This window comes from Arvicola amphibius, chromosome 12 (genome assembly GCF_903992535.2).
Source record: "Arvicola amphibius chromosome 12, mArvAmp1.2, whole genome shotgun sequence".
Taxonomy (NCBI): Eukaryota; Metazoa; Chordata; class Mammalia; order Rodentia; family Cricetidae; genus Arvicola; species Arvicola amphibius.
The window spans coordinates 147,224,449-147,250,981 of NC_052058.2; the positions used below are offsets into that span (position 1 = coordinate 147,224,449).

Sequence of the window (26,533 nt, forward strand, 5' to 3'; positions counted from 1 at the left end):
AGTGTTTATCTTCATAAGCTTTATCTGACTTCTGGTAATGGTTTAACGAAAAGTTAGTTCTTGCAGAATGCCTGTGTTGCACTGGAACCCACAGTTAGTATGTTGCAGATACTATTTAGCCTTACAAGGATCTTTCTGAAGAAAATGTATTTGTGATTTGTGGGTGAAAAATGGGTGCTCACAGAACTAAAATAACTGCTGAAGAATACATAGAAAGTGGTTTTACACAGACATCAGTGGAAGTACATTCTTTCTTGTATAGAAATTTGATAGGAAGAGACTGCTAGGATGCAGGATTAAATAGTGCTTAACTATAGAAGGGTCGTCTGCTTTCCATTTAGCCCCAGCTTCTGTATGAAGAACACAAGATTCTCATTGTTGTAACGTTACAGTTAAAGAACTCATTAGGATTTTTAAAGTATGATTGGTTACACTTATGCTAGTGTCTTCCTTTTGAGTCTCATAAAACCTGGTGAATGGGTAGAATAAATACTAGTATCCCTATTTTATAGTTTGGAAACTGAGGTAAAGGAAATGAAGTGCTTTGCCCATAGTCACAGGCCCATAACGTAACAAATAAGCTTAGCCCAAAGTGTCCTGATGACATTTGTAAATGTGGAGGACAAGGACTGAGACCTTTATAAATACCAAGTTCTCAATCACAGGCTATTTTAGTAGGCAATATTAGCCCGTCTCAGAGGGTTTATGCTTGTAAGTTTTTGAGTTCTATTTTTGAGACAACTTAAACATGAAACCCAAGTCCAGGGCATATTGAATAACTATGTGTACACATCGCACAATAGAACCAAGGACTGTTGCACAAGGTGTTCTGTCAACACTGAGATGGCCTTGTGGGGGTCCTCTTAAAGACTTGATAAGTGGATTCCAATAGCTTAGCTGTTACAATACAAGTTTGGGGCCTGTGCATTTGCTGGAGAGGTGGTGGAAAGATGGAATAGATGTATAAACTTAGCTCTAAAATAATGGCCAGAGAGAAGAATCTGGAGCAGCCTGACTCCCATCTATCTTATTATTCGTCTGGTTCCCCATTCAGTATGTGATTTCATATTTTGTAAAGATGAAATCGTAGAACTGGTTGTTAGAAGTTAGAGATGGGGAGGACACTAATACTTATCAGATGCACTTGGCTGCTTTGGAGCTTTTCATGGCTTCTCATTTGAAATACCTCAGCAAATAGGTATAGTTCCTGGAGTATCTAAGTACCTTGCCCCAGGCTATATTCACAAGCCTGACTTTGGCCAAAAAGCATATTTGGTAGCAATATCAGGTTTGTAATTGACAATGTGTTGGAAAACTGAAAAGTACATGTCTTTTCTGAAAATGATAAACTTTGTTCGGCAACAGTTCCAATTACCTTATACTGTATTTGTACTAGGCATTTTTCAGAAATACTTATCCTCTCTGCAACCCATGGGGAATGAGGACGTTCTCTCCATACACAAAGAAATGGTTAACATCAAAAATGGGTAGTAGGGTAGTAGAGCAGGAGTTGGTACCACTCCAGAAGTTGAATTTTCACATTGCTGTAAGCATCGTATAAAAATAGGTAGGTATTAGAAGCTAGTTGGACTCATAAGCCTTTCCTAGCATCTTTTGTTTAAATCCTTCTTCTCTGCTGTTGATGTCAAGTGATCTGAACAGGTGTTCATTGTCTGTGGTCAGGTGATGTTGAGGCTAAGTTTCTCATCATATTTGTGGAATTGCAGAGCTTCATCTGTACTAGCAGTTTTGGTGGCAGCAGCCTGTGATTTGGCCTGACTATGGGGTTTAGTACGTACAGATCAGAAAAGGATCACTTAGAGCATCTACTTTATAATTAGTATATGCTAATAAAACATCCATAAAAATAGTTGTGCTGAATAACAATTTTTCAAAAAAATATTTGGCCCAAATTGGGTGTCATTAGCATGGAATAAAGTTGTGTGATTTTAAAAATATATATAATCCCGAACATTTATTACAGTTTAGTGATTGCACTTTTGACAGCTTGTCCTTACAGTGGAAGGACTTCTCTGTATTATCATGTATTAGATTGTCCTTCCGTTATTTAACTTGTGTGTACTTTTTCATATCACATCAATAATATCTATAGTTAGTTGGATTATAAACAATCAAGTCAGGAAAGTTTTTAGCGACATGTTTTCTTGAAAGCATTTGCATTAATACTTTTTCTTAGCCAATCACAAAACTGTTTTCACTGCCTAAATTGACTGTCATTGTATAAAAATTGTTTTGGCAAGGTTTTGTCTAAATGTTTAGTGTCCACAGGTACAGAAAAGGATTTATGTTCCTTAAGTACTTTTATTGAAGTTTTGTTTTGATATTAGTTAATGAAATTAACTTTTTTCCAGACACATTTTCCTCATGTTTTATTTGTGGATTGAAGATGATTTATCCTACTTCACATTTTCTTTTCTATAAAATTTGGAGATGGCAGTATTGTTATTCTGCTTTTAATTTTTTCTATAAGTCATGAATGATTTATAAATAGAATGTTCTTTTAAAAGGCAAATGACTAAAGTAGGATGAGATAATTATAATTTAGAAATTTTTATGGTTTTCATTTTGTCTTAATTTTATTTATGTAACGTATTTATTGTATTTGTGTATGCATTGCTGTGTGTTGGAGAACATGCCTATGTATACACACTTAGAGGCCAGAACTTGGTTTCTGGTGTCCTTTTTTTTTTTTTTGCTCTCCATCTTATTTTTGAAACGGCCTCTCAGTGAACCAGGAATGCCCAATTGGCTAGATGTGCTCACCAGTAGGGTTCTAGAATCCACCTGATCTAGACCCCTCAGCTCTGCAGTTACTGTTATGCCCCTACCTCCTGGCTTTTTATGTTTTGGTGGAGATATGAGCACATTTGTTTATGTTTGCATACCAGTCACTTTACGCTTTGGGCCTGTTCCCTAGCACACTTCATCTTTTTAAATGTTAATAAATGCTATTTTAAAAATTTATAAAGATCTAATGTTTGTAGTTCTTGCTTATACCTTCAAGTTTCCATAAACATTTGGGTCAAGAAAGATAAAATGTTCTTCCTAAGTTTTCTAGTACCAGTACATTTTCTCCATACTGATACTAACTATAAAGCGAGTTGTCTTGTCCATATGAAAATTATTAGTAGTTCCGCAATTAATGACAACAGTTTTTATAGTTACAAATTATAGCATTTTACTCTTACATTAAATGTATATGTTATCCATAGCCAGTAGAACTCTGTATTAAAGAGAATATAAGAGGTTTTTACTTTATATTATCTAGAAAGTACTTGGAGAATGCTTACTTCCTGTATCAGAAGAGCAGCTTCATGAGTGGATGGTGTAACCTTCACATTCATTTGATCATTGACCACATAAACTTTCAGTAGACTGCTGTGGGATGGTCTTTCTGTACGTTATGAGTATGTTTTGCTTTGGCCTATGGCAAGGCAGGATAGAGCCAGGTGGGAAATTCAAACAGAGATACAGGAGAAGAAGGGAGGAGTCTGGGAGATGCCAGCCAGCCACCAAGGAAGCAAGACATGTATTAAATGAGGTAACAAGCCACGAACCACATGGCAAAGCATAGATAAGAAATATGGGTTAATTTAAATGTAAGAGTTAGTTAGTATAAGCCTGAGCCAATGGGTCAAGCATTTATAAGTAATTTTAAGCTTCTGAGTGATTATTCGGGAACTGGTAGGCAGGAGAGAAACCTCCAATTACAATACTGCTTTTCTTGATTATCCATTTTTCTTACTGTTTTATGGTTATACATACCATGAAACTGTGACACTGTCTCTTGAAATAGTAAAAGTCCCCCACCCTTTGAATTTGGAATGAGGGTCATTCATAGTGGTAAGTGTTTGAGGATCATTGCCTGGCAACCACTTTAAGAAGATCTCTGTGCTCACTAGTATTATTACATTATCATCATCTGATAGCACTCAGAGACCTCCTTCTGATTTTGTCCTTAGGAATTATACCAGTCCCAGTGATACACCGCATTTTGCTTTGTAGTTTGGGGCTCACAAACACTGAGCTAACACGACATTCTTGTTCATTTGTGCCTCGAAGTGACCTTAGTGTTCTGTCCTTATAGATGATAAAATTGAAGTGCAGAGAAAATAGAGTTCCAAGATCACACAAGTGGTTCTGTTGGAGTAAAGAAGCCAAACTAAGACTGTCTTTTTCTAGTTATGGCCTAATTACTCCTCTGTAAATTTTCTCTTTTCCTTATTAAGAAGAAAATGTTTACAGCATGGTACCGATGATAGATGGCACTACTAAATTATGTGTCTTCTTGGCTTTTCTTTTCCTTTGTACTTCTCCTGTGCTGGTTATTTAGGGGAGAGTGACAGTTCTGTCTCTTGCTGTAGTTTGAATAGGGTTTTGGACTCATATATTGATCCTCTGTGCACTGTTCATTGAAGGTGAGACATACCGAACAGCCCTCAAGTCTGAGAGGACCACACTGGGAAGAGATGAAAGCAATTCTTATAACCAGAACTAGTTATAAAAGTAAACCTGACCCAAGGTCATTGTTTGGCTTTTGGTTAGTAATAATGATCCCTGCTTCCATATATACTTTGGAATGCTGTGTCATCCACCATGAGATAACAGCCAAGGACAGTCTTCCTAGAGCCAATGCTTTTACCTTAACTTTTAGCCTCTAAACTAAACTAACAAGCCTCTTTTATTCATACCTATCCAGTGTTTCATTATAGTAATGAAAATAGACCAATACATCCCATACTTCCACCCCTCAAAATAGGAAGAAGAGGAAAGCCAATGAAATTCCTAGTGAATCTGCACATACGTGGATATTTATCTGACAATATCTAGCTAAGAAGAAAGCTCCATTTTGAGCAGAATAACTCTTTTTCCCCTTGGTCTACTTGCTCCTCTTCTGGAATTTAGACTCTGCAGCTTCATTTCAGTGGAGTTGTGGTTGACTTTGTAAACTCCACTGAGGTTTGGCAATGTTACAGTGTTGTGGTTTCATGTAAGATATTGCAGTAGCTCTCAAATAAGGAACCAGATGTTGCAGTTTCTTGTCCAAAGTAGGCTCGGGGCAGAACACCCCATTTCCGAGGGTTGGCCTGAGTGTTTTTGTCTTTTCTTAAAGTGATAGTATGGGTCCAGAACCGAAATAGGATGGGCTTGAGATATTCATGGTGCTTGAGCAGACAAGTGTAAGTATCAGGTTTCAAACTGTTATAATATTAGTCTTCTCTGGTATTTTTCACTAGGTTTTTATTGTAATTGAACAAGAAGTAGCTTTGAACTTCCCCTGAATGACTAGTGTTTCTAAGTCTGAAAAAGTGTTTTTCTTTGTAGTTTCTTGGGAGCTTTCATGTATGTTAGCATTAAGCCTGATTTTTTTTTTTTGAAGTTGTAAGGTGAGAGAGTAGAGATATAAATTATTGACTATTGTGTAGCAGCTAGGTCACTCAGAATTAGTTGAAGTCTACTGTAGGCATATTGAATTTTGTTAACTGCATTTGTAAACTCTTGAGTTTGGTGCCAGTTACAGTCTCAATTTGAATGCTATAACCCTGTCTCTAGAGAATGACTTCTAATTTATATTATTTTGCAATTTAAAAATGTGTTGTGAATCCTGTAAAATTAATGAAAACAAATACCTAATATGCCTGATGGACTTCTGTTACATGTTATATCATTTTGTGTGTGTGTGTGTGTGTGTGTGCGCGCGCGCGCGCAGTTTGGATGTTGCTATAATTTGAAGCTACTACAGTGGTAGATAATGTTGGGAAGTTAAAAAGAGGCACACAGTTTTAGAATTGAGTCTGTATAGAATTTATGATCTTTTGATTTATTAACTGGGTGTTCCGGAGGCAAATTACCTCTCAAATCTAAATTTCCTTACATGCAAAATGCAAATACAGTGATCCTAGCCCCGGAGGATTAAAGGTGGCTAGTGATGTCTGGGTTCTGACTAAGCAGCTAATATTGTTTGTTAGTGTCATCCTTTGCTTTTTCTTTTGTCTGCTGTCTGAATGGTTTGTCACCATCACTAAGAATAGAGTTCTAGTTCCCACCAGGACTCATGCTGCTCTCACACACAGCTCTCAGACCTCCTTTCATAAACGTTACCCTATTCCCATTGCTCTCTCTGCACAACTACCCTGGCCCTGGCCTTACCGCCAGCTCATTGCCACCTCAGGTTCTTACACATTCTGTGCTGGTTGCCTGAAATTATCTGTTCCATTAACTCTACTCTTTATCATTTAAGTCAGTTTGCATCATTGCTTCTGAGAGCTTTTCCTGATGACTTATATGAGGAATCAACATTGTATCCCTCAGTAAAATAAACTGTTTCAGTAGGACCCTTGTTTCTCTTAAGTCTTCATTAATAAATAACCAGTATCTAGACTCATAATAAATACCGAATAAATATTTGTTGAATGTTGGAGGAAATATGTAATTTGATCTTTAAATGTCTAGAAAATGCAATATTTTGAGGTATCTTAAGATTTGGATTTGCAAGCGGATACAAAGGAGAGAGGCTTCAGGCACAGTGCATTTATAGATAATAAAATGGCATGCTCTTTGGTGTTATCTTTTCAACAAGATTTTGGAAATTTATCCATAATGGAAAAGATCAGTATGAACATGTGAAACAAATACTTAAATCAAAACCTAATACATTTCCAAATATTGACCCAGCCCCATCTTAGGTTATAAGATTTGTATTTGCATTTTATGGTTCATACAAAGGAAGTCAACCTTTTCTATGAATATCTTCTAGAGCTTTTGTAAATACATTTTTCTTTTAGGGCACATATGCTTTTGAATATGTTAAAATTTGCACATTCACAACACCTCATAGTACTGCTTTACAATGTAATCTAAAACATTTTGTGTTTAACTGTACATAAATCTCATAAATCAACAAAAGCTATCAAATTGAGCAAATGCTTTGCTGGAAATAAATTAATAACTAGACTTTGCTCTGGCACTGTAGCTCTGTGAAACCTTGTTTATCTATATACAGAATACAGGTATTGTCACATAGAAGATTGGATGTGGTTTCTATTGTTGTTATAGAGAACTAGATAATTCTTTATAGTTGCATTGTATTTATTGTGAACTATAATTTGTTCCCAGCATTTCATATTTGGTTCAAGGGAATCACCTCAATAAATTGCAGAAGCCCTTAGTAACATGGCTGTTAAAGTTGATCTTTGGATGCTTTTGACATCATCATCATTATCATCATCACCAATAGTGGCCAGTTGTGAACTGAGCTTTTTAAATCATTTGAATTCTATTTAGTTAAATTTTCCAATTTTCCCAGGGCTATGTAAAGTGTCCCTTTAATGGAGTAAGTCTCTAGCCAATACTACGTGTGCTGTGCCACCTAATGCTGCTTATTGTCCTGCTAATTACCACTTCCCAGTATCTGTTGATGTTAAATTTCATTTCCCAAATAATTTATTTTTAGAGTTTTTACTTTGTAATAAATTGGAAAGAAAAAAGCTGTGATTCTCTATCATGAATAGAGAGATCTTCCTTTTCACTTAATCTGTTGTATAGTGCTGTTATTAGGGAGAATAATGTTACATGTTGCTTCAAAAGTAGCAGGTTGGGACAGATAAAAGTCACACTAGTTGCTGGGAATTGAACTCAGGACCTCTGGAAAAGCAACCATGCTGGCATAACACTCTATGCATAGTAAATAATTTTTTTAAAAAAAATCACCCTAGTTTATAAAAAATGAATTTTCTTTATTGTTACTGAATTTATTGGTCTAATTGACAGATAAGGTGAATGCATTTCAATAATACGTTCTGTAAAACTTAAGGCAAAGCAGTGGACTTTCTAAAGATGTATTAAGTTCCTACAAGCTTGTTGGTTTGTTTATGGGTTTCTGTCTTGAACTTCAGTAACCTAGTATATTGCCAAGTGAACTTCCTGACTGAAAGTTGAGCATCCTATCAGACTAATAAACAAAATTTTCTTCTTCGAGTGGAAAAAGTAGTTTATAGAATAACAACTTTATTGTAACTTAAAGTTACTGATTTAATTAACAAATTGCTTACAGAATTATAGACTCTTTACACGGAAGTTTATTGATCGGGTGATTTTAATGTTCAGTACAGTGATGTTAACAAATTTATGTTTAGATTTATTATCATTAAAAGTGAATTTTAGCATGACTAGAAGAGGCTGTATATTTATTTCTCCATAAGTAGGGCATTTGAATTAACAAACAGGTGCTTGCTGTTTGGTTTTTGTTTTGGGTTTTTACTACACGAGAAAACTAAACATCTTAAAGACTAATCTGCCTGCCTTGTTCTCTGTCTATGCTTGCAGTTGGACTTCCTTGGTCTGTTTTATATCATCATTTTGAAATTGTTTTACCATTTATATTTTTCTTCTCAAGCTTCAGATTATTTTTATAATGTTTCTCTAACCCATAGTTTGATTTTGGCCAGCAGTACTGATGTTCTTCCCAGTGATGGATGACAGTGCAGTGTAATGGTGTCATCTGCCGAAGACTGAGCCCAAGTGTGGCCCAGCTGCGTAGTTGTGGCTTAAGTTAGTCAGTTGCTTAAAACTTAGAGCTTCAACAGTCTGCACTGTAAATTAGGATAGTTATAATCTCCATGAACAGCTAAGAGTATAAATGAGAGCACACGTGTGCATAGTTTAATGTCTGATATTTGTTAAGCAACTAATAAGTGTTAAGAATAGAGGAAAATGGTACTGTGTATCCTGTGTGTCTCTGCCCCTCATCTTCCCTCTCATCCTTTCTGGAAGTAGAAACTAGTATTTTGTTAGTACTGTGTGTGTGTTTATATTTGTATGTGCTCATCTTTCTTGGTATGTCTTTAATTTTTAAGTTAACTTGATAAGAAAGCTATTGTTCCCATTTCTTGATTTTAAAAGTATTTCAAGAATAAATTCCATAAAATGATCTAGGTATAATACTTTAAAGCATATTTTAGTAATTTCCCCACGCACATCTCATTTTTTTCTACTTTACTGACACCCCACCATCCTCACAGACTTTCTTTTTCTTATAACACTTGAAAAACCTCTCGAATATCGAACCCAAATCACTCATCATAGACCAGACACAGTATAAATGAAATTCTGCCCAAATGTCAACACTACACATGTTCCTCTCACTGCCCTGTGGCTGTATAGGACAGTGGAAACAGGATATTAAAAGATACATGGGCTTTGTTCTCAGGTGAGGTTACAGATGAGTTACTAGACCACATAGTCTTGCTGAGCTCAGAAGATTGTTTTCTGGAGCCATGCTAGAAACCACATGCAATTTGGAGCTCACAAGAACGTTGAAAACATTCATATAAGTCACCTTTGACAGGGAGATTGAAAGTTAAAAGTCTGTTTCAGAATCTGTGTAAATGTGACAATTTAAGACACTATTGCCTTAAATGAAATAATGTCTATACTGCATAAATGCAAGCTAATAATAAAATACTTTCATATAGTGGTAGTTTTCTCACCCTGATCTAAAAGGGAGATGGAGGTAGAGGAAGCGGTAGAGATCTCTTAAGCCTTCCTGTACTGTTTTAGTTCCTTCATCTGCAGGCCTCCATTTCACTGGTTTCTAAAAGGGTCTTAACCAGGGCATCCTAACACACCAACTAAAAGAAGCAGAATCCCTCTTGTGTATTGTAGGTATGCTTTTGTGTCCTGCCAGACTTGGTTTGGTTACAATAAAATCATTATGTAGTTTCCAAAGTAAACTTTAGGTAGTAACTAGGCAGAAGTTAAAGCTAAGGGACAACTTAATCACTAATGGTAGATACAGGAAAGGCTTCTACTCAAGACAGTGCTGAGTAGTTACCCTGCAGATGCAAGGAGACTGAACAAAGAAGGAAAAGTGTGCTGACCACATGTAGACAAGGTCTGTGCTCTTGAGAACAGTAGAATGTGGGTGGACCTTAGCAAAGGCTGCAGTGGGGAGTAACAGGCAACACCAGCTTGTACTTCCCCGTGTTAAGCCCTTCATGTTCCTTTTATCCATTTCTTTTTTTTCTGTTGATTCTTTTTTAATATTTTTTACTCTTTCCCCTCCTCCTGTTCATTTTATCCATTGAACTAGTGTTTGAATTATTCCTGTGTACACATTATAGAGCTAAGATCCAGAGAAGTTAAGACACTTTATAAAATTATATAGCCAAGAAATTCAGTACTTGGTTTTTGAGTCCAGAAATCTCAACTCTGCATTATATACATTGTATCTGACTAACAAGAAAGACACAATGGGAAGGATTAGAGCTGCCAAGATATACATCCCAGAACAGAAGAGGCTCCTTAACTTGAAGTGTGTGCCAAAACAGATTGAGTAAGAATATGAAATCGGGTTATACACTGTATACTTCATCCCTGTTCATCTTAAATGTCTAAATACCTTCATCCAGGATAAAACCAGTGTACCTGATGCTTTGCAAGCAAACACGGACATGGACAACCTTGTGAAGAGAGTAAAGTTAGAAGTGTTGTATGTAGTGACGTTTCGTTGTTATTTTAATAAATGAAGCTCTCCTGAAGATCGGAGAGTAAAACAGCCCCACTGGCCAGCCTTTCAGACCAGGCAGTGGTGACACACACCTTTAATCCCACTAGTCATGCTAATTTGCCATAGAAACCAGGTGGTAGTGGTGCACGCCTTTAATCCCAGCCCTAGAAAGGAAGGAATATAAAACAGGAAGAGACAGCTGTCAGACATAGTCTCCTGAGATTCCTGGAGGCAGGATCGCCATTTCAGACTGAGGTAGAGGTAAGAGCCAGTGGCTGGCTGTTTTGCTTTTCTTATCTTAAGGTTGAATCCCAATATCAATTTTTTTTTTTTTTTTTTTTTTTTTTGGTTTTTCGAGACAGGGTTTCTCTGCAGTTCTAGAGCCTGTCCTGGAGCTCTTGTAGACCAGGCTGGTCTCGAATTCACAGAGATCCGCCTGCCTCTGCCTCCCGAGTGCTGGGATTAAAGGCGTGCGCCACCACGGCCCGGCCAATTTTTGGGTTTTTATTAATCTTGCAACAACTGTGAACTTTACAGAAGAAACCCACTTGTCTTGAACAAATTAGAGGATAGCAAAACACTGAGAGAGAACTTGTTCCTTTTTGTGTTCACTGGTTTTAAAATGTTTTCAAATAAACCTGCTCTCCTCATTAAATATGTTTTCTACATTTATCAGAAAAGTAGTTTTATGTTTTTAGTCTTAGGCCAGAAGTTGTTTGTGTTTGTACTCATCAGCTTTATTCGTATACTGCTTATGATCATAATATAACTTGGCAAAGTCGTGTTTTTAGAATTTTGGTGTTTTATCTGTTTGGTGCTAGGAATCAAACCCAGGAGTTTACAGAAAAATCAAACCCAGGTGTTCTACCACTGAGCCACATAACCAGCTTTTGGTTTCTAAATTTAAAAAAAATAGCTTGAATTTCATAGAACCAGAGCTTCATTTAAAATGGAGTTTTATAAGTGTGATGATGATACTAGTATATATAGCATTGTAGTTTCCTCTGTATAGTGGACTTCAAGAATTTTGAAGGTGTCTCCTCTACCTAGTGATTCAAAGGAGTATCTTAAGGGCTGGGGTGACCAGTTCATCCCTTCCTAATGGAACTGAAGTTTGTTAGCATATAGTGTAACCTATGTATAACCCAGTCTTAATAGACCCTGCTAGTATTGAAGATCAGGTGGAAGCCATCATCCTGATAGCTCATTATTTGATTATTAGCATGATATTAGCTATTTAAAGATTCTAGACTTCCCTGTCTTTATCAAAAGAACATCCTTAGGCAATTTTCTTAAGCCATTTCTGTTCTCTTGCAAAGAGGAAAAGAGGACAGAGATATTTGTCCTGTCATATGCTTGAATCATCAAAGCTGCATAAGCCAATCATTTTCTGCTCTGAAGGCTCAGAGAGCAGTCAGAACTATTACATCATACTTAGAATACTAAATCTATGCCTGGTAGTAGATTTTGTATATTAATGAGATTGCTTACTTGCAGGGAAAATGCTGGTGAACCAGATTCCTGGAGCAGTTTGTCCTATGAAATCCCTTATGGAGACTGTTCAGTGAGGCACCATCGAGAATTGGACGTCTACACATTGACATCTGAATCTGGATCACATCATGAACCCCATGGAGATAGCTGTACTGGACATATTTTTAAACTGATGAATATCCAACAGCAGCTAATGGTAAGGGAAAGTTTTCATTTTAGTTACTTGTCTGCCTATCCCCCTCCTGCCGTGAGTCTTGCTATAATTAGAATGTAAATTTATAAAGGATTATTAGTATTCATTGTTGCTGTGCTGGTTAGTATTTTGTCACCTTACCACAAACCAGAGCCATTTTGGAAGAGGGAACCTCAGTTGAGAAACACCTGCATCAGACCGCAAGGGCTCCATCCCTGGGTAGATAGTCTGGGCTTGTATAAGAACTCTAAGCAAGCTGTGGAACTCAAGTCATTAAGCAGGGCTTCTCCATAGTCAGCTCCTGCCTCCACTTCCTGCTTGATTTTCTGCCCTTATATCCTGCAGCAATGGACTATGCCTAGAGTTCTTTCCTTCCCAAGTTAGATTTGGTCATGGTGTTTAAAACAGCAATAGAAAATAAACTAAGACAGTTGCCACTTAAGATACAGAACTGACATTTGGCTTGTAGTAGCAGAGGACTGAGATCTAATTGTTTTCTTTATTTTTTTTAACTTATAGAAGACTTTGTTTCCTTGTGTCCTCCATCCCCACTGGCTCTTTTAATTTTTTTGCCTCCTCTTCCACAGTTTCTTGAGGTCTGAGGGAAAGGGAATTGGTGGAGACATGCCATTTAGAACTGAGTTGTTGCACGGTCTTAAACGCTCTGCACTTTTCTCTATATTTGTTCTCATCTCCTGCAGGAGGAAGTTTCTCTGATGATGGCTAAGCAAGATACTGCTCTACGAGTGTAGCATAGTGTTATTAGGCGTCATTTTATCGCTCCGTTCCTGTAGCAGAACAGGAGTATTTGGTTTTCCTCTAGGTCTACCTGAGCACTGTGTGGCATAGATTCCATCTCACGAATGGGCCTACATGCATTCAGATAGTAGTTAGTTGCTCCCACAACTTTTACGCCACTATCGTACCAGCATATCTTGCAGGCAGGTCACCATTATAGATCGAAGGGTTTGTACCTGTGTATGAACTCAAAGACACAGTGGTGGCATGCACAGGGCTAAACCAGATGGGATCCCAGCACCAAAAGGGAAAATGGACTCAAGTCTTTGTCCCTCACCCAAAAGCTATCTCTAGTCGATAACTGCTCAGAAAGGAAAAATTTGTTTTTTTCAAATAGTCTCACTGGGTTTACATCCACACTTAAGAACAGACCTCATGCCCAGCAGTAGGTAGCCAACACAAAACAATGTTTGTGTGCAAATGTTTATGTCCCTGCATCTGTATGTTTCCAGGGCTTTTTACTTTGGCTCTTTTTTCCTGTTTGTTTGTTTGTTTGTTTGTTTTGTCCTATTTTTTTGTTTGTTTGTTTTTATTCTATTTTGTTTTATATATTTTGTTTTAGGTGCCTGTTTGTCTTCTAATGAAAGAGAGAATAAAAGTGTGAATTTAGGGAGTTGGAGGAAGGAAACCGTGATTAGAATATATTGTATGAAAAAATATTTTCAATGTGTGTGTGCATGCGTGGTGCATGTGCATGCACGTGTGCATGTATGTGTGTCCACTGTTTTTACTGGGCTTGTGTACGGAGCTCAGAAGACAACTTTTATTAGTCATCTATCCTTTGATTCTGGGTTTAGGGTAATCAGGCTCAGGCTCTCAGGCTTGCATGGCAAGTGCTTTTACTCCCTGAGCCATCTTGCTGGCCCACGGGGCTGGGATCTTTCCATTCGAAATTCTTCCCAAATTTCTGAAAGATACTCATAGTCACTACAGATGTGCAAATGTGTAGCAAGTAGAACAAATTTTTTCTGTCATGAAATTCTTTTTAATGTTTTAGAATTATAGAAGGCCATAGTGTCTAGATTGTTGCTAAAGACCAAGAAGGGAATTGACTCCTTAGGAAAACCCTTTCACCGCTGTTCAGGGAATGATGATAGAGCTGCCATGATTAAATGAATAGTTGACAATTACAAAGGTCATCCAAAAAATAAGGATTTTATAATCCACTCAAGCACTGAAGATAAAATGGTTGCCAGACATAAAATCATTACAGACTCCTTGGTAGCATTTATTGTGGGTAATATAGACGTCATATGGCTGCATCTCTCTGCATTTGAGAAGCTAACTTTAGATAATTTTTCCACCCAGTTTATTTCAAAGCTGATTTGATTTGGAAACAGCCTGATAATAATTCTATTTAAGGTCATCTAGGGCCAGCTTGATGCCAGAGGCTTCTTTGGCAACAAGCATTATTTCTGAAACAAGCAAGCCAAAAAAAAAAAATATTCTACACTAGGATTATATGAAATGGTTTATTCTGCTTTTCTTTTTTGGAATATTTTTTATTTTTATGTGTGTCTGTGCAACTTGTACATGCAGTATGTATTCCTGCGCATCATGTGCATGTAGTGTGTTTGACTTGCATCCTGTGCCTGCATTTTATATATCTGTGTACCATATACATGAAGCGTATATGTCTGTGCACCATGTGTATACAGTGTGTATGTATGTCTGTGTACCATGTTCATGCAGTGTATATGTGTTTCATGTGCATAAAGTGTGTATGTCTGCACCATGTGCATGCAGTACTCTCAGAGATCAGAAGAAGGCATTGTATATCCTGGAACTGGAGTCCTGAGAATAGAACCCACATCCTTTGGACGAGCAACCAGTGTTCTGAATCACTGAGTCATCTTGCCGGCCTTCTTCTGCCTTTCTGAATGATATCTATTTTCAGCCTGCCATTTTCCTTTGAATAGACTATTCCGAAATTACTTTTTCCTCTTTTGAACTCTTAACAGATGGTCCTCTAATTAAGAAAACTCAGCTTGCACATTTCAATGTTACTTTGACCATTCTTTAGATAGCACTGCCCACTTGTTTCTCTGGTCTGCAGTGTTCACCTTTCCTCAAGGGCATTGATTTGCTGCCCTAACTTTTAAGTGAAGTTTCCCAGGCTAGTTTTGAATACTCTTGAGGAATGCAGCATACACGTGTTTAGTGGAAAGTCTGGCTGGGGTATACTCTAATAAAAAGACACCAGCAAGGGTCACACGTTTTACTCTTACCTGCAAACTTCACAGTAGCTTTAATGAGAAGGAACAGTATGATGATCTACACAGTATATTTACAGATTAAACATAAGTGACACATGATAGGAAGTGTCTATAAAATTATTTCAATAACAAATAATAAATGGAGAACAGATATTTTAAAATAATTATGTATCAAATATTACTGTAATAGTTGCTGAATTTTGATATTATAAACTCATTAATGGTTCAGCTCTATTTGTCTTTATTTTCTTGAGCCTTATCTACATATCTATGTTTTTTTATTTATCTTTAAGATTATTATTAGTTGTGAGGGGTCGCATGTCAGAGAGTAGGTGCAAATAAGTGCAGATGCACATGGAGGCCAGAGGGGGCTTTTGAATTTCCTCGAACTGTAGTTAGAAGTGGTTGCAGGTTGCTGGATGTAGGTAGGTGCTGGGAATAGAAGTCTCAGGCCCGCTGCAAGAATGGCGTGCACTCTTCAACACTGAGCCATCTCCCCAGTCCCCTTTCTGCTTACTTTATAACTTTTGATTAACTGTAATTTTTACTTAGCTTTTCAACATTCTCTCTCTCTCTCTCTCTCTCTCTCTCTCTCTCTCTCTCTCTCTCTCTCTCTCTCACACACACACACACACACACAGAGAGAGAGAGAGAGAGACAGTAGCCTAAGATAGTCTTCATAGTTTATATAACAGTGCTGTGTTCTTTCTGTCAAATTGATGAATTGTGATTGTTTTACCCATTTCTTTTGTGTTTTTGTATTTGTTTATATAATAATATCAAAAAACTCTTAAACCATGCATGGTAATGTGAACCTATAATCCCAGTAGTCAGGAGGCAGAAACAGGGGATTAAGTGGTTTTGTAACCAGCCTGTCTACATAGTAAGTTCCTCCTACATAGTGTGGCCTTATCTTAGAAAACAAATAAAACTAAATTACTCACAAATTTTAAGGTGGCAAAAACTATTTTTTGATAAAAGTTTTAATACCCTCCAACACATAGGACCCTTGGCAGTAGTTGGTAGTATACACTATCTTTTCTTTAACATTTAGTATGGATACAACAAAAAACACTTTTTATCAAACTGATACATAGTACCCCTAATTCTGAACCTACTTAGTTTAGGTATGTTGAGTTGAGCATATTTCTAGGATATAGTTGTAAGACTGAATATTTTGATTGAAGGAGTTTTAAAACTGGTTAGGCTTTGATTTTACATTAATTTTTGAGGTAGGTGGAAGTAGACTCTGTTACTGTAAATACCAAAGGATCCTCGTTGGCTCTCATTTGAAGATGTCAATTGTGCTTTTAAAAACAAGGCTTTTGAGGTCTAATTTCAAATCTATTTTTTAATAATGGAAGTCAGTCACTGAGTATAATCTAAATAAAATGTAACGTCCCCGTCGATACACAGATGTGGTCAGAGGGTGGTGCAGCTTTAAACTGAGAAGGATTGGAAAGACAGTTCTGTCCAACAAGACTTTGCTGGCAGGCACCATTGACATCCTTTTCTCATGATCAGCTTTGTTTTGTCACTCCCCCACCCCCCACACACATTCACCTTTCTTTTCATGGTCAATTTTTTAAAAAGTATCTTTGATTCCCTCCTAGAAAACAAACTTGAAGCAGATGGACAAGCTTATGCCCTTAATGGTGACAGCACAGGATTCTTCTCGTGTGCCCGGTGCCTCAGAGACAGATAGCCAGTTCCTTTCCTGTGCACCAGAGCCTTCTGACCAGCAGCCGCTTTCTTCTGAAGAAACCAGCAGCACTCTATGTTGCCGAGGGAGTCCTGAGGGGAAGGCTGCAAGTTCCTGTGATTTGTCAAGTGTGGCTGAGGAAGAAAATGCAGTCTGTGCTCATAAGAAAAATAAAGATGTGGAGAGGAAAGGGGAAGAGGAGGAGCCAGCATCTGCCGTGGACTCCGGGTCTGCATCTCATCAAGACAGCTGCCTTCAGAGCACACCCGACTGTGGAGTAAAGGGCACAGAAGGCCTTCCATCCTGTGGAAACAGAACCGAAGTAACTGGAACAAATTATTCTGTAGTGGCCACAGGTCAGCAGTCCCTGAGCAACAGTGGCCATGTGCTGCAGGAAGTCATGGTCACAGAGCCAGGGGCATGCCAGCATTCTTCTGGAAGGGAGCTACTCGACAGTTCTTCAACAGTTGCTGGTGCCCCAGAGAATGCAGGAGAACTGGAACATAGCTTACTGAACCCAAACGGTACCATCCAGAAGAATAAGCATCAAGTAGGGGAAGTCACAAAGGAAAGATTGGAGAATTCTGATGTCAGCACGGCTGAGGCGTCTGGTGTTGAAGCTTTGCATAAGCCTGTGGAGAAAGCCAATATTACAAACCCTGTCGTTGCCTCCAGTGCCCTGGGTGCCAACATGCCTGCTGAGTCGTCGCCTGTCTTGAGTCCTGGAGAAATCCCCGCTGAGAGAGCAGGAAAGGAAAGGCAGGAGAGAAGTTGTGAGGAGAGAACTGGTGCTCTAAGTGAGCAGAGCTCTCTGGTGTCTCCACCTGATGCTCCCCTAGCAGACCTGTGCGAGACACCATCACCATTGGCGTTAACCTGTTCTGGGCCAAAACCAGATGGGATGCCAAACCAGGAATCAGAATCTAACTCATGCCATGCTCCAAGCCCAAACAGCCAGGGACTGCTTTGTTCTACAGGCGGGGCTGACACATCTTGTGCCGAGTCTTCGTGTCAGCAAAACACAGTGACTCCTAGTGGTGAGCTGGTTGTACAGCACTGCTGTGGTAAGGTCAGCCTGCCAGAAAGCACAGGAACGCAGCCAAACACGCAGAGTCCGTGCACCACCCTCTGCCCAGAAGACTCACGAGCTGACACAGTCACTTGTGTCACTGTGAAAAATACCCAGGAGTCTGTGGGGACTTGTCCTCTCTGTGCTTTAGATGGAAAGAGCCAGGGAAAAGATTTAAAACAAGACACAACCTTAAATGTGCTTGAGGATGTTTCACATTTGCCTTCAGTTGTCCCCCAAACTGAAAAAGAACCAGTACCAGACCAGGTATCGCCACCAGGCAGCAGTTTCTCTCTGGCAAGCAGTCCAGAGAGTGAATCAGTAACCAAAGATGACGCACTTTCTCTTGTCCCCTCCCAGAAAGAAAAGGGAACAGCAACTCCGCAGCTCCATAGAGCTATAGCTTGTGGAGATGGCCCAGATGGAGGAGATTCGAGTGATCCCGGGAAGCTAGGCGACAGGGCCACTGGCCTGTGTACACCCTCTGCCACAGAGCTTCAGCCCAGCATGGGGAATACCAGCCCTGTAGGCCTTGGTGGAGAACAGGAGGGCCCCGGGCCAACAGCGACACCTCAGGTTCTGAGCGGTGATTCACTACAAAGTGTGGATAAAGCTGCTTTGGTCTCTGAGTCGCTACTGCCTGAAGAAGGTGGCAGTCTGGTGGTTCCAGAAAATTCAGCAGCTCTGGGGCAAGATGACAAGGACGAAGCAAGGAGGTGTTCTTCCGTTAAAGAAGATGGGAATTGTTCAGAAATGTCAAGGGAAAACCAGATAACAACACCTCCTGGGCAGGAGATACCGAGAGTTTGTGAACAACCTATGTCAGCCATCTGTGCCGGGGAGAAAGCACTGCAGCCCAGTAACTCACCAGGCACACCCTCTGCCGGGCTGAAAACAGAAAGTAAGCATAACAAGGAAGTGGCCACACAGGTCTCCCCGCTGACTGAAGGTGGGGCTGTAAAGAACCTGGTGCCACCAAAAGAAAGTCTGGCTGCAGATTCAAAGCAGAAAGCCTCGGGTGCAGAGCAGAGCGGCTCATCTCTGTTGCCAGATGCATCTGAGGCCCTTCAGCCCTCTGCTCTGGATGCTAGTGTGAGTGCTCAGATCCAAGGGGAAACGAATACTTGTGTGGTAAGCAGAAATGTGATGGAGGATGGGCCAGTGCCTAATACTTTATCAGCTGTTGCTGAGCCCAGAAGAAAGGACACATCACACTGTGGCAACAGTCCAGTTTCAGAGTTGTTCAACGAAAAGAAGAAAATGACTCCAAGTTTGCCACAAGCTTTTCTGGACGAAGGTTTCACTGGCTCACAGGAAGGCATAACCCCAGAGATAGTGCCACTTGATTGCAAGAGAGAGAAACTGGAAGGAACAGACCTCAGCCGTGAGATGAGTAACTCCAAAGAGGCCCCAAACGATGAAGAAACAATGCAGCCTCTTGCCTTGGACCTCCCCGCAGAGATAGGACTCTCAGCTCTCAATGACAGTGTCCTCCCAGCTGGCATGAAGCAAGTCACACAGACCTCAGAACAGGAAAGTAATGCCACCTCTGTACTTGGAATCCAAGCTGCATGTGTACCTATGGGAGCGGATCCCATAGAGGAGACCGCCACTCGTATAGTAGAGGCCGTCATCAAGCAAGTCAAGGCCTCCAGCGCACTGTTGGCTAAGGGGGAAACCAGTAGTCCATCACTGCCCATCCCAGAGACTAAGCAGCTACAGCATGTTTGTACAGAGAGTGCGTGTACTTTCCCACCTGCGGAGACCCTGCGTGTGGATAATACTCATGAAGAAATCACCAGGAACTGTGTTGTTGAAACAGAGGAACCAGAGAAAATTGTTTCACCTGTGGACAAGCCTGAGCCAGCACCAGGTAAGCTTAAGCAGTTTATAAAATCAGTAGCTTCTGAGAAGCGTGTTTCTGTTACGTACTGGCAAGAACGTAGATGTCGTTACTGTTTTAAGGTCTTGCTTGCTCAGTAGTGTAAGTTGCCAAGTTAATAGTCACTACTGTCAGGAAACACGTGTCATCTTGGGTTGGACAGATTTTACTTCCTGTATTATAGACTCAAAGGTTGGGGATTTTTTTTTTAGCCTACACTGTCTGTCACACTGGAGCTGTTACAGTTTCTAAATCTGGAAGACAGCACCTGGGCCTGAGATGATGTTAATCAAGCAATTTAGTTCTTTTCTTTAGAGCCACAGAACACAGCGCTGAAATGAACGTGCTCAGCTTACAAATTGGAAACTCTCCTAAGTCATTGTCTGTATGTCTTGTTAAGAAAATTTAAAGTCAGGCCAGTTTCACGAACAGCTGTTTCAAGAAGTACTCTTTTAAAATGAATATCTAAAATGGTGATATGAAGTCATTGGTTAAGTCGGGGGTGTGTACTCCCTCCTTTTCCTGCCTGAGGAACAGACCCCCCCCCCCCAGGTTTGCTGCTTCACTTTTGGGCAGAGTCTGGGAATTCAGGGTCCTGCACAGCACAGGGGCTAGGATACAGGATTTCCGCCCAAGCCCAGTCTGCCGTGCTGCTGTCACCGGGCAGACCTTGTGTCTGCTTATCTTGGTGAAGCAGCTGCACTGAGCAGATTGCTCAACACAAGCAGCCTGTTCATCAGTGAGTAGCCATGTCCAGAGAGAGCAGAAAGAAACCACCATTGCTCAGTAGAATGAACTTGCTGGCTAGAATGTCTTATGGTGTTTGAGACTGAGGCTGAAACTGGCGTCGGAATGGCCGTCCATCTTGTCTTCTGAAGTTCCTGAAGGTCAGTTGGGCGCAGACATTTCTACACTACCTGCTACCAGCTAGCTGTACCATGCCTCTCCGATGCGTTTTTGATAGATTTATTTTTTTAAACTGTTGGCAATGCTTTTAAGTGTAATGCTTGGTGTGTGTGTGTGTGTGTGTGTGTGTGTGTGTGTGTGTGTGTGTCGGGGGGGTGGTTTGGAGAGAAATGAACAAACAATAATAAAGAAGTTCTTTAGGAAGATGGGATTTAAACATAATGCCTGTGCCCCGGTAAAGGGCTTTTTGGCTGTTTTAAAGCCCAATGTCCAGCAGTGGTTAAGTGAGGAAGCTGAGGTGAGACTTTTGGTGACTTCAGGTTTTTGAATTTAGTGCTGTTTTAAGTTGACATCTATCTCAACACTGAAATGAGGTCTCTAATTCTTAAGACAAGGCACCACAACAAGTCTATTTTGGGGGCCTTGGCAGGTTGACATTTCAGAAGCATGGGAGTGGCTGTAAGTTGATGCCTTGCTGTTTTCCTTTCTTTGGGTGCTCTGTCCTTGGCCACCCAGGGTGGGATTAGTTCTCCTTCTTGTTCTGTGATCACAGTTTGACCCTAGCAACTGTGAACTGTGAAGTTTGTGTCTGTATCACTGGATCAGAAAAGGTAAAATAAGAAAAAAAAACTAGCAGAATCTTAGACTTTTGTTTTTAAGTATATACAACTGTAATAAAGATACTAAGAATTAGTGTCTTGAAAATGAATGAGTTTGGGGTTGGTGTATGTAGTGTAGAAGGATTACTTGTTTTGTTGCAAAAGGACTCATGACTGGGTTGGTGCTCAGCCTCCAGCTACAAAAAAGTAGCCAGTGGTGAAGAAATTGGTGCTTTCTTCACGAAATAGCCATGGCTGAGGAAAGTCCCTGGTTGCGTTGCGTGTACATATGAGTGTGATCTCATAGCCAAGGGTATTTTTTTGTGAAGGTTGCCTTCCATTCATGGATTGTTTTTTAGGTCAGATTTAGCTGTTGATTTGGGAGTAGCCTATTAAAAGAAGGACTTGTGACCTTTGCCTCACCGAAAGCATTGATTGGTCACTGTTCCCCGAATGTTTGTGGTGCTTGACCAAACCAAGCTAATCTTGCAGTCTCAGTAATCAATGTTTACAGTTGTACTGGTCCATATTTTTATTGATTACATGTAGGAAAGTTGAGGTTATGTTAAAAATCACATTCCTGGGTGCAATAAAAGCCCTACATACACATAGTTTCTCTCTCTCTCTTAAAAATATTTTCTTTGAGGGATTTTTGTAAAGGGATTACTTCTTTTTAAAAAATAAATAAAACTTGAGTGTACAAAAGCTAACAGATTTTTGTTCTCTGGGCAGACAAACTTGGCTACCTATTTTAAATTGCTAGTAAGATTGTATAATTATAAAAGACAGTGGGAAGAATTGTGAATGTTCTTTTGTTAGGAATGTGACTTTCCCACTCAAAGATCTTGTAGAGGGTCACAGTGCTGTTAGTGTAAATGAGTCCTAACGTGAGTTATTCTTTGATGAGAGAAGCCTCAGTCTGTCAGATGGGGATTGTTTTTATTGCCAGAGAGGTGGCATTGCTAGGTTATTAACAACACATGGAAATGAGGCAGAATTTCCATTTATACTTGGAAAATTAAGGTAAATTTGACTATTCAATCATTGTTTCCTCTTTAAAGAAGTGTCATAAGTCTAAATTTTCCTTGAACATCATTATTATCACTTCCTGCTTTTGTTGACCATGTGGCCCAGTAAGAGAGACTATTACTGTTGGATCTGCTGAGAGCATGGTCAGTGTAGGACAGACTATTTCACACTAAAACAATAACAGAAAAACTAAAAAAGCTTTTTTTTTTGTCAGAAGGAAAAAGAGTGTCTGATTCTCTATATTTACCAAAATTCCAGTCTTATTGATTAAATTGATGGTATAGTTCAGGGTCTAAGGTTTTATCTCAATTTTAATGGCTTTTCATTTTCTCTGTACAGATATATTTTCCTATAATGGTGTCCAGAATGTACTGACTTATTTCAGATATTAGTCTGCACCCTTGTAGTTTATGAATTTACTGTCACATGAGTTTTCATAGATTTTTCATGAAAAGTCATTAATGAAATGGACTCTCAGTAGAGGACGAGTTGAAACTCCTTTAGCTCTGTACTCATTTAAAGCTGGGAAGCATATGATTAGTAGTAGCTCTGTGGGGTCAGAAATGGCACCAGCTCCTGCCATTTAATAGAAAAACAAACAAAACAGGTGAAACCCAGAGTTTGTTGTGTAAATACGAAAGCACATAGGAACTTTCTTTTAAAAAAAATCAAATATACTCTCTCTGAATAACCCGAATTCTCTTCAGAAATGCCAGACACTAAAGCTGAAGATGAAGTGGATTTTCTGAATAAGACCAGAGGTCCTCCTCAGCAGGAGGTTGTAGGAAATGGAACTACCACACCCAAGATGAAGCAAGGCCCTGGAATCCAAGCGGTAAGTGGCATCTGCAGGCCTGTAGGGACAGAGCATTGCACCTTGGTCTGCTTGTTGATCCGTATCCTTAGTTTTAGCGATAGGTTGGAATACATCAGTGATTTTTACCTCTTCCTTCTTGTTCTGCTTTTGAAAAGAAGGGTTGTTTTTGTTCAACTCATGTTGGTGTCATCAAAGCTTTGAAATCGCTTCTCCTACGTGAATCCTTTGGACATTACAATTAAACATTATTCCTGTGAGCGCAAAATTTTGAAACTGGCCACATTTACATTGACACAAGAATTTATACCAAAGGGCATCCATGCACCTTATTAAACATGACTACTTCTGTATGTCTTCATTTTAGAGGTCACCATAAAATGTCTAAACTATGAGGAATATCATTATTAGCAAAGAAAAAAACTTTAAGTATTTCTGTAGCAGCTTTATGAAGATACACACATTAGCAAAACCACCATTCAAATAAAATATGCTTAGTAGCTTCTTATATTTATAGAACTGCATACCTGCCACTGCCTATATTATTTTTTGAGATTTATTCATGTATGTTTGTTTTGCTAGCATGTATGTATGTATGTATACGAAGTGTGTGCAGTATCCACTGAGCCTTCTATCCAGCCTGATTGTTTATGTTCTTAGTGTGACATTGTCATCTCAAAAGCCCTATGCCCATTGCAGTCTGCCCTGCCTTTCTTGCTTCCACTCACCAGGCAGTCAGGAACCTGATTTCTCTTTTCAGACATTTGACTTTTCTTGAACTTCATATAAAGGGAATTATAGAGCATGACGTCTGGCTTCAGTGGCTTAGCCTAGTATTTTGATGTTTTATTCATGTTGCATCATTGATTATTGTCAGATAGTATTTCATTGTAAACATCTACCATTGTAGCATGATTAATAAAAACCCAGAGATAAACATTGGGGTTCAACCTGAAGGTCAGAAAAGCAAAACAGCCAGCCACTAGCTCTTACCTCTACATCAAGCTGAAATGGTGATCCTGCCTCCAGTAATCCTCAGAATGAGACTGAGCTGAGACCTGTCTCCTCCCATTTTATATTCCTCTCTAGGGCTGGGATTAAAGGTGTGTGTCACCAGTTCCTAATCTCTAAGGCTGACCAGTGGGGCTGTTTTACTCTGATTTTCAGGCAAGCTTTACTAAAATACAAATGAAATATCACTACATACCATTGTAAATAAGGTGTATATTTTGGAATACTTTGTTTGGAGCTGTTAGAAATCATGGGACTTTTGTGGACACACACAGACACATTATGTAGACAAGTTTTTGTACCTAGTAGTGGAATTGTTGGGCCATGTAGTCATTCCAAATTTAATATTCAGAGTTTTAAATTTTTTATTATTTTAATTATTGGGAAAGGAGTGTGTGAGCGTGAATGCAGGAACCCCTGGAGGCCAGAAGAGTGTGTGGGATCTCTTGGAGCCAGAGTGATCTGGATGCTGTGAGTGGAACTTGGTTCCTCTGGAAGAGCAGCATATGCTCCTAACCACTGAAGCTGTCTCTTCAGCGTCTTCAGTAGGTTTTTAAAAACATTTCCTTCTGGTTTAAAGTTAACAGCTTTCAGATCAAAGAAACTTGCTAAGAAGACTTTGTGTTTTATGCTTTGAATTTTGTGCTGGCTAAAGACAGACTTTTAGAAAGCTGACCAGCAAGTTAATGTGCTCACATACACTGCCCTTAGAAAGCCAGTGTTCTTTGGCTAGACCTGACAGTGTTTGCCTTTCAAAGGCTAAAATGGCATTTTTCATTAAGATTGCCACATTAGGTAAACAGAACTGTACCATCCCAAACTACTTGACATTATGAGATGATAACAAAGCCTCATTTTATTGGAGTACAGTGGTAAGATGGTGCTGGCTGTTCCTGCCCACCACTTACTGCAGATAATATTCATGACTAGTGCCTGGGTGTTTACTTGTGTAGCAAGCATTTTCAGATAAATGCTGCTTTTGCCCCAGGGAAGAATTGGTAATATAAGATTTGTGGGTGCATGTGTCTTTGATCCAGAAAGTCCCTCAAAAACAGGAAGGAGCAAACTCAAGTCTTTGAATTCAGATACTCTAGTTTTGTTGTTCTTTCCTAGTTCTTCTCTTCTTGTTTCTTCCTGTAGTTTTAGGGGTTGAAAGAAAGAATACACAGCTGGTTGCTCAGCGTACCTCATTTTCCTGAAAAGGAGTAAAGCCTAGAAGAATCATGTGACTGGCATCAGAAGCAGGTGGAGTCTGGAGCTAGTTCTTCTAACTTAGGATGTAGAGAATCTCTTAGCTTATACTTTGTGTCCACGTCTTCAAGGTACAGAAAACATACTAATACACTTTTCAGTTCTGGAGTATTTCTCAGGTGCAAAGGAAGTTTTTGTGTCGGCATCATTATGAAAATACTTGAAGTCTGACCACCACTCTCCTTTCCCCTTGCTGTTGTGCTGTGAACTGAAAGGAAAACCCATGGACACAGGCTTTAACATCCCCTGTGTCTTCCTCTCTTCCAGTTTAATTCTTCTCTTTTTATCCATTAACTATATTTTCACTGTGTCAGAAGAGAACAGAAGTCTATAGAAAAGTTTTAGTCTCTGTGGGACGTATATATACAGTCTTTGCCCTAGCTTGTTCCCTTTGCTGGCACATTGGGAAAGCAACAATAGATGGAATGTTTCTGTGCTTCAGTGAACCTTGTTTTAGACACTGAATTTTGAATTCCATATAATGTTCACAGCATTTAATATTTTTGCTTTATTTTTTTTCAGTCATTAAAAAATAATAAGTGTACTCTTAGATTTTTTTTTTCAGGGAGTATACACAACCAATAGTAGACTACTGGCAAGAAGTGTGTAAACTTCTGGCAAAAAGAATACTCTGTACCAGTGAAAGTTGAGCAAGCAAGCTCTTTGTTTTTCCATTCCCTTCTCTCTTCTTGATTTTTCTTTTAAAAAACATTAAGTTGGGCATAATGCTACACATGTGTAATTCCAGTACTTGGGAGGCTGAGGCAGGAGAATTGCCATGAATCATGGCCAGCCTGGGCTATGTATATGAAGACTTGCTCTTTAATACAACAACAGCAAAAATGTTCTCTTGTATAACCTCTAATTACTACACTGCAAATTGGGTTAGAGAGCTCAGTTCTGTCTGAGCTAGATTTTTGGTTTAGCTCTGTATAACTCAATTTTCTCATCTCTGTTCATCATCTTAGCCTTAAAGTTCTAGTGTCTGTATTAAGGAAAGGGTTGACTGAGTTTTGATTGTAGTTGAGGGTGGAGTGGCAT

The 26,533-nt window shown here is 39.3% G+C and overlaps 1 protein-coding gene across 10 annotated transcripts in view; it reads left to right on the forward strand.

Annotated features, from left to right (window-relative positions):
• The window catches only part of Akap13 (A-kinase anchoring protein 13), a 270,998-nt gene that overhangs the window by 114,312 nt on the left and 130,153 nt on the right, over window positions 1-26,533 (forward strand). For all 10 annotated transcript variants that reach the window (XM_038314009.1, XM_038314012.1, XM_038314015.1 and 7 more), the window contains exons 6-8: window positions 12,026-12,218; window positions 16,843-19,873; window positions 23,124-23,251. In XM_038314009.1, coding sequence (XP_038169937.1) covers window positions 12,026-12,218; window positions 16,843-19,873; window positions 23,124-23,251 — 3,352 coding nt within the window. The remainder of the gene's footprint in view (window positions 1-12,025; window positions 12,219-16,842; window positions 19,874-23,123; window positions 23,252-26,533) is intronic.